Source organism: Corapipo altera, unplaced genomic scaffold (genome assembly GCF_003945725.1).
Source record: "Corapipo altera isolate COAL_440 unplaced genomic scaffold, ASM394572v1 56187, whole genome shotgun sequence".
Classification (NCBI taxonomy): Eukaryota; Metazoa; Chordata; class Aves; order Passeriformes; family Pipridae; genus Corapipo; species Corapipo altera.
In genome coordinates, this window is record NW_020885970.1 from 1 (window position 1) to 8,234 (window position 8,234).

Genomic DNA, 8,234 nt, shown 5'->3' on the forward strand with positions numbered 1-8,234 from the left:
GGGGGTCTTTGAGGGGGTTTTGGTTTCCGAGGAGATTTGGGGTGTCCCAGGTGGGCTTTGTGGGTCTGTGAGGAGGTTGAGGTTCCTGGGGGACTTTGCGAGGACCTTTTCGTCAGTTTTGGGGTCTCTAGAGAGTTTAAGGGGTCCCAGACGGTTTTGAGGGTCCGTGAGGGGGACTGGGGGGTCCCTGAATGGGCTTGTGGGGTCCCAGGTGGGTTTTGCGGGTCACTGAGAGGGTTTAGGGGGTGCTGGGGAGGGATGAGGTCTCTGAGGGGATATGAGGGGACCGTGAGGAGGTTTCAACGGGTCAAGAGGGGGATTTCTGGGATTTTAGGGGGTCCCCTAAAGTCCAGCAGTAGGGTTCAGCGGTTCCCCCAGCCCCCAGGGGGGGAGATGTACCACATGTGGGTAAGGGGATCCCAGTGCCCCCAGTATATCCCAATGACCTCCCAGTGACTCTCAGTATGGCCCAGTAACCCCCTCAGTAACCACCCAGTGTGTCCCAGTGACTTCCCACTGCCCCCCAGTATGGCCCAGTGATCCTGCAGTGAGCACCCAGTAACCCCCAGTATGGCCCAGTAACTTCCCAGTGTCTCCCCCGGGTGTCCTGGTAATTCCCCAGTAACTCCCCAGTCCCTCCCAGTGCCCTCCCAGTGTCTCTCAGTAACCCCCCGTCCCTCCCAGTGCCCCCTGGTTCCCTCCAGTGTGTCCCAGTATCCCCCAGTAATCATCCAGTGCCCCCCAAAGCCCCCCAACTGTCCCCAATGTGTCCCCAGATGCCCTTGGCCTTTCTGTGAGTGTGTGTGGGGGAGTGTTTTCGTTCAGAGGGTCCAGGGGGGCTCCTGGGGTGAGATGGAGGGTTGGGGAGATCAGGGTTGGGGTTTGAGGACAGTGGGGAGGGATTTGGGGACAGTGAAATTGGGGGTGCCAAGGGGGGAGTTGGAGACACCAAAAGAGTCTTGAGGACACAAAGGGGGTCTCAGGACTCACTTGCTCGTAGGGAAGCCCCTCCTCTCCCCCTCCACAGCCCATTAACCCCCCCCAAATGTCCCCCAACCTCCCTTTTTTTCTTTTAATCTCCTCTCCTCCAGATACCTTTGACCCCCCAATGCCCCCAAGACCCTTTTAACTCTCCCAGATACACCCAATGCCTCTCAAAACCCCCAAATCCCCATCCAACCCCTCCAAATCCCCCCAGATCTCCCACAGCTCCCCCTCAAATCCCTTCCAACCCCCCTAAAGAGGGATCACCCAGCACCCTGGGACAGGAACACAGTGGGCTGTACTGGAGGCACTGGGTTGTACTCGGAGGCCACTGGGGGGGGGGCTCAGGTGTCCCAGGACAATGTGGCCCAGCTCCAGGAGAGATCTGGGGAGCAGTGAGGAGGTACTGGTCTATACTGGTCTGTACTGGTCTGTCCTGGTTTGTACCCCCAATCCCCAAAGCCCCTCCCCAGCTCCCCCAGGACCCTCCCAGACCCCAAAGCCCCCCAGGCCCCCCCAGGCCCCTGAGTTGGTCCTGCTGCCCCTTGAGCATCTGCAGCTGCTGCAGAACCAGGCATTTCATCAGCAAATGTGCAGGTGACACCAAACTGGGGGTGTGTTGATGTGCTGAAGGCAGGAGGGCTGTGCAGAGGGACCTGGCCAAGCTGGATCCATGGGCTGATTCCAGGGGGATGAGGTTCCAGCAGGCCAAGGGCCGGGTCCTGCCCTTTGGCCACAAGAAGCCCCGTCAGCCCCCCGGGCTGGGGCCAGAGCGTCTGGAGAGCAGGCAGGCAGAAAGGGAGCTGGGAGTGTGGATGGACAGGAAGCTGAAGAGGAGACAGAGTGTGGCCAGGTGGCCAAGAGGGCCAATGGATGGTGGCCTGTGTGAGGAAGAGTGTGTCAGCAGGAGCAGGGAAGGGATTGTTGGGCTGGAGTGAGCGCTGGTGAGGCCACCCCTGGAGTGCTGTGTCCAGCTCTGGGCCCCTGAGTTGAGGAAGGCCCTGGAGGGGCTGGAGCAGGTGCAGAGAAGAGCAGCGAGGCTGAGGAAGGGAGTGGAGCACAAGTGGGGTGAGGAGAGGCTGAGGGAGCTGGGGGTGTTGAGGCTGAAGAAGAGGAGGCTCAGGGGAGACCTCCTGACTCTCTACAAGTCCCTGCCAGGTGGGGATGGGGCTGTTGTGCCAGGAAGCAGCAGTAGGACAAGAGGGCTGGGTCTTGAGCTGTGCCAGGGGAGGTTTAGGTTGGGTATTAGGAAGGAATTTTTTGCTGTGAGAGTCATCAGGCCTTGGAATGGTCTGGGCAGGGAAGGGGTGGAGTCAGCATCCCTGGAGGTGTTGAAGGTGAGAGTGGATGTGGCCTCAGTGCCATGGTCTGGGAAGCACGGCGGGGTTGGATGCAGGGTTGGACTTGATCTCGTAGGTCTTTTCCAATGTGGCTGATTCTGTGATTCTCTGAGGCAGCCCTCAGCTTGCGCATGATGTCCCCTCCCTGCAGGTTCCTGTCCTTGAGCCCAGGCCCTGAGGTGAGGCTGAGAAGTGGCGCGGAGGTGAGCCCAGAGCTGTCCCTGAGGTGAGGCTGAGAGTAAGTGCAAGGCAGAGGTGCTGCTGAGGAAGGAGAGCCCCGTGGTGGGGAAGAAGAAAAACTGTGAATACTCATCCCCGAGCAGGTGCTGTGTCCATCCCCTGTGTGCCAGGTGAGCTGGGGCTTTGCTGCAGAGCTGCGGGCGCTGATTTGAGCGGCTGCAAGTGCTGAGATGGTGGCACCCAGGAACACAAACTGTGCCTGGCCACGGAGCCTGCAAGGAGGAGCAGAGACAGCAGTGGCAGTGTGGGGGTCCAGGTTGTCCCTGTGCCTTCCCCTGCAGGCCCTGGCTGTCCCTGCTGGGCCCCTGTCCATCCCCATCAGGTCCCTGCCCGTCCCCCCTGGGCTGAGCTCCCCCCAAGAAGTGCCGTGGAGCTGAAGCTGCTGCCATCCCCCCCTGCAGCCGCTGCCCCAGCCAAGGGAGCAGCAAAGGCAGGGCCAGGAGCAGAGGCAGCAGCAGGGGAGCCCTGGGGGGGCCGGGAAGCTCTTGTGTGGGGCAGGAAAGAGGCGCTGGGCACGAGGCCGGGGCTGTGCTGAGCAGGCCCAGCCCTCACATCCCCCCAGCCAACGCCGGCTGCCCGGGGAGCTTGGGAGGGACCCCCAGCCCGTGTGCCCCACACTGAGCTGGCAGAGAGAGAGCCAAGGGACAGGGCCACGGGCAGGGCCACGGGTGAGGGACAGGCAGGGCCATTGCAGGGCCACGAGGAGGGCACAACCTGTGGCAGCAGAGCTGCCCAGGGCCGGGGGCAGCCCGGGGTGTTGGTACCAGGCAGTGCTGGGGCCCAGCAGAGCACGAGGCCTCTTGCAGAGCCCTGGAGCAGCCTCCCACTTGCCAGCCCCGCCCTGGTGGGGTGACACTGTCCCCTCCCTACAGGGCACTACCCCCAGAAATCTTCAGGGGGGCCTTTTGTGTCTGTTCCTGGTTGCTGATCCATCCTGGGGACCTGAGGGCCCCTCTGCAATCCCATCCATGGGGCACAATCTCCTCTGCAGAGCTTGACTCACTGCAGATGTTGCAGGGAAATCTGTACTGGCAGCCTGAGTATGTCTCCACCCCCCATGCTACCACAAGGATTTTTTTGGGGGTTTCCCCCTTTTCCCGGGCCCCCGGGGGGGGGGGGTGATTGTTCTACTGTTGCTGTTGCTGCTCCGCCCCTGTCCCTGCCCTTCCTGCTGCTGTCGGGTGAGCGGAGCAGCCACGATGGGAAAGGGGTGAGAGAAGGGAAAAGAGTGGGTGGGACCCCCAAAGGGAGCACGAGGGGCAGTGGGTCACCCCAAATGGAACTGGGGGGAGCCAGAGTTTGGGGGGCCAATGGGAAAGGGGTGGCAGAAGGGAGCTGAGGGGAGGGGGGAGAGCAGGAGCGGGGTTACTGTCGGGGTGCCTTGATGTCCCCATGCCTTGATCCCTTGAGAGCGAGGGAGGCTGGAGAGAGGGGAGAGCTGCAAAGCCCTGAGAACCTGGGGAGGGGGCGCAGATAAGGGAAAACCTGGACAGTGGGGACCCCTGGGACCCTCGGGACAACAAAGTGGAGAACCTGGAGAGGGGGAATTTCTGGCAACACAGCATCCCAAACACGAGAGTCAGAGGAGAAGGGGACCTTGGGACCCCCAACACTCCCAGCATCCCTAAGTGGGAGCCCCAGCATCCCAGACAGGGGAGATCCTCCAAACCCCAGAGGGGAGAGACCAGAGAGGGGGCATTTTTGCGAGGGATTTTTTGGGCTAATCTTCATATTTTGGAGTATTTTTTAACTGAATCTCAACTTTTTGCAGTTTGGAGTGGTGAGGGTCTTCTTTCTATTTCTAAAGGGTTTTTTTGCCTGAATCTCGGTGGTTTGGGTTTCTCTAGGCTGAATCTTGGTGTTTTGGAGGTTTTTATGGACACAGGATGCCTGGTGAGTTCTAGGGATGGACTTGGGCAGGAGGAACCCCCAAACCAACGCGCTCAGCCCTTGTTTTCCCCCCCAATCAGGATTTGTCCTTCCCAAAGCTTGGGCGGATGGAGGAGGAGGCTGCGAGGAAGAGGAAGATGCCTTGGGCCCCCCAGGCAGGTGAGGAGGAAGTCAGTGGCCCTTTGGGCGGGTGTTGTGCTGGCTCTGTCAGCCGAGCATGGCCCCGGCTGCAGGACAACCCCGCTGCCGCCGCCGTCCTGCCAGGGCCGGAGTTGGGGGGATGTCCTTGGCCTTCCCTGTGGGCCGGAGGCAAATCCCCTCCCTGTCCTTCTTGCTTCCTGCCCCAGGCCCCGAGCTGAGGGCGGAGAGCCCGGAGGACAAATCCCCCCGTGAGACCCTGGTGGGAGAGGCTGTTTTGAAGGGCTCCCCGGCGCAGGAAGGCAGTGGGGAGGAAAAGGGCCGGAGATCCCCCTGCAGGAGGGGCTCCAAAGCCATCCCAGGGTGCTCTGAGGAGGAAAGAGCCAGCCTGTGCCGGGAAGGCGGCCAGAGCTTGAGGGGGAGCTCTGAGCTGGTGGTCCCTGAGCTACCTCCCAGCAGGGAGAAGCCCTTCAGGTGCTTGGAATGTGGGAAGAGCTTCAGGAGGAGCACCCAACTCCTTAGCCACCAGCACATCCACACTGGGGAGAGGCCCTACACATGTAAGGAATGTGGGAGTAGCTTCAGGCACAGCTCCAACCTGATCCGACACCAGCGCATCCACAGCGGGGAACGGCCCTATGCATGTGGGGAATGTGGGAAGAGCTTCAGGCGGAGCTCCAGCCTGATTAAACACCAGCATATCCACACTGGGGAACATCCCTACACGTGTAAGGAATGTGGGAAGAGCTTCAGTGACAGAGCCAGCCGCTGCAAACACCAGCGCATCCACACCAGGGAACAACTCTACACATGTGGGGAATGTGGGAAGAGCTTTAGCCAGACCTCCCACCTTCACACCCACCAGCGTATCCACACTGGGGAGAGGCCCTACAAGTGCCTGGAATGTGGGAAGAGGTTTCGGACCAACTGGAATCTCCTCCTGCATGAGCGGACGCACACGGATGAGAGGCCCTTCCGCTGCACCGACTGCGGGAAGGGCTTCAACCGGAACTCCACCCTCGTCACCCACTGGCGCATCCACACTGGGGAGAGGCCCTACAAGTGTGGGGAGTGTGGGAAGAGCTTCACCCACAAGTCTGCCCTAATCAGTCACCAGCGCCTCCACACTGGGGAACGGCCTTACAAATGCTTGGAATGTGGGAAGAGCTTCACCCACAGCTCTCACTTGACCAGACACGAACGGACCCACCACTAAGTGAAGCCCTACCAGTGCCCTGACTGCGGGAAGAACCCTGACTGCAGGAAGAGCTTTGGCCGCTGCTTCCACCCCGAATGAAACCCCTGATGATGAGGCAATCCCTGGAGTCCAGTGACTGTCACTCCATCCCTTTCAACCCCAAAGGGCCATTCCCCTTTTCCAGGGGCAACTTCTTCCAACAGAACCCCTCTTGTGCGGTCAGTCCTGGAGGTTGAGAGCAGAGATCTCCCCATGAGCGTTGGTCTGGGGGAACTCCATCCATCTCTAATTAAGAATTATTGCTTTTGTGCCAGCTTGAGTAGAATTGCTTCAACAATTGCTTTAGTGTAGAGCACTGTCCTATCTCGTCCTGTGCTCCTGGTAGTTTTAGTGTTTGTATTGTGCAGTAAATAATTGTGATGAAGATCTTTTGTCTGATCATTTGTAACCCTAAATAATTCGTTTCTATCAATAGATCTGATTTACCATCATTAAAACGTGGGGGACAAAAACTGTTTTGTCACACCTCTGTAATTCCTCCAAACTGAAAGTGTTGGCATGATCGAAGGCTGAGATTGGATCCACCACCCCACAATAATTTGGGAGCTCAGGGGTCCACTCCCCTTTGCCAACAACTCTGGGCCCAAAGACCCCCATGGGACCGTCGGACCATCCAGACCACTTCCCCTTTTCCGCCCTTCTCCCTGTTCCTTCCACTTTCCCATTGTCCCCTCAATCCCCAATTTCTGCTGTGAACAGTTTTGGGGTCCCAACCTCCACTTTTTGCCCCCTCTCTCGTGGGTGCTGAAGGAGAAAATGAGGCTGCACACACAGAGTTCCATTGCGGGACTTGTCCGCCCATCTTTCCGGTGTCCCCCTTTTCATTGGGGTTCCTTTGGAAGCAGCGCCTGGGCTTTGTCTTTTAGTCCACTGGAATTCCCAGCATGGCCCCAAAGCAGTGCCCTGATCCCACACATTCCCCTCCCCTCATGTGCTGCCTGTGTTCAGCCACCAGAGAAAAACACAGGCTACCATGCAGAGCATTCCAAGTGGTTTCCACTTTGGCAAACAGCACTCTCTGGATGGAAAACACCAGTCAGGGCCAAAACACTCCTTGTTGATTCGAATAAACAGAGAGCAGCAGCTCCCGCCTTAACTTCTTCCCACAGAAATTCTCAGGGTTCCTTTGGTTCATGAGGCCCCACATGTCCCAATGGCCCCTGGATTCCATGAGCTTCCCCAGTCTCCAAAGGTTCCTTTAGTTCCAGGAGGCCCTGCAGTCCCAAAATGCCCTTTGGATTCTTGGAGATTTCCCATTGTCCCAGGGTCCCTTGTGCTTCAGAAGGAGCTGCAGTGGGACAGTGGCCTCTTTGGTTCCCTGAATTCTACAGTGTTCCAGGAATCCTTGGATTCCAGGAGAGCCTGCAGTTTCACAAGGACCACTGGAATGCAGGAGGTTCTGCAGGGTCCCAATGACCCCTGGATTCTGGGAGGTTCAGAAATATCTCAGGGCTCCCTTGGTTCCAGAAGGACCAAGGTTCCAGAAGGGTTCCAGTGGGAACCCTTGGTTCCAGGAGGTGTGACAGTGTCCCAGAATTTTTTTGATTTCATGAGGCCCTGGATTGTCCCAATGGACTCCTGATTCCATCAGCCCCCTCAATGTCACAGTGGTCCCTTGATTCCATGAGTTTCCGCAGTGTCCCAGGGTTCCTTTTGTTCCATGGGGACCTGCAGTGTCACACTGGGCCCTGAATTCTAGGAGTTTTCCCAGGGTGACAGTGCTTCCTTGATTCCATGAGATTGCCCAGTGTCCCAGGGCTCCTTTGGCTCCAGAAAGCCCTACAGTGTCACAATGGTCCTTGTTTCCATGAGGTTCCACCATGTCCTTCCTGGAACATACTCTGGGATCTGGACAGGCTGGATCAATGTGGCCAAGTGTCAGGGCCTGCCCTTGGGTCCCAACAACCCCCTGGAACACTCCAGGCTGGGGGCAGAGGGGCTGGAGAGCTGCTCAGCAGGAAGGGACTTGGGGGTGCTGCTTGACAGCGGCTGGATATGAGGCAGAGTGTGCCCAGGGGGGCAAGAAGGCCAAGGGCATCGTGGCCTTTGTGGAGAAGAGTGTGGCCAGCAGGAGCAGAGAACTGATTGCCCCTCTGTGCTGGGCACTGGGGAGGCCCCACCTGGAGTGCTGTGTCCAGTTCTGGGCCCTCAGTGCCAAAAGGCCCTGGAGGGGCTGGAGCGTGTCCAGAGAAGGGAACGGAGCTGGGGAAGGTTCTGGAAAACATGTCTGCTGAGGGATGGCTGAGGGAACTGGGCTTGTTGAGTGTGGAGAAGGGGAGGCTCAGGGGGGACCTCATTGCTCTCTACAATGACCTGAAAGGAGGTTTTAGTGGGGTGGGGGTTGGTCTCTTCTGCAAAGCCTTTAGTGACAGGAAGAGAGGAAA

At 58.6% G+C, this 8,234-nt stretch overlaps 1 protein-coding gene across 1 annotated transcript; it reads left to right on the forward strand.

The window, feature by feature from the left end:
* The first annotated feature begins 4,614 nt into the window (after positions 1-4,614).
* On the forward strand, positions 4,615-5,834 carry LOC113940927 (zinc finger protein 239-like). The gene has a single exon (XM_027632073.1). The coding sequence runs from the start codon at positions 4,672-4,674 to the stop codon at positions 5,806-5,808; it is 1,137 nt and encodes a 378-aa protein (XP_027487874.1). The 5' UTR covers positions 4,615-4,671; the 3' UTR covers positions 5,809-5,834.
* Positions 5,835-8,234: the final 2,400 nt, after the last annotated feature.

What these genes read in the sequence shown, in the direction of transcription:
- LOC113940927 (XM_027632073.1), top strand. Translation starts at nt 4,672, where the DNA reads ATGGCCCCGGCTGCAGGACAACCCCGCTGCCGCCGCCGTCCTGCCAGG.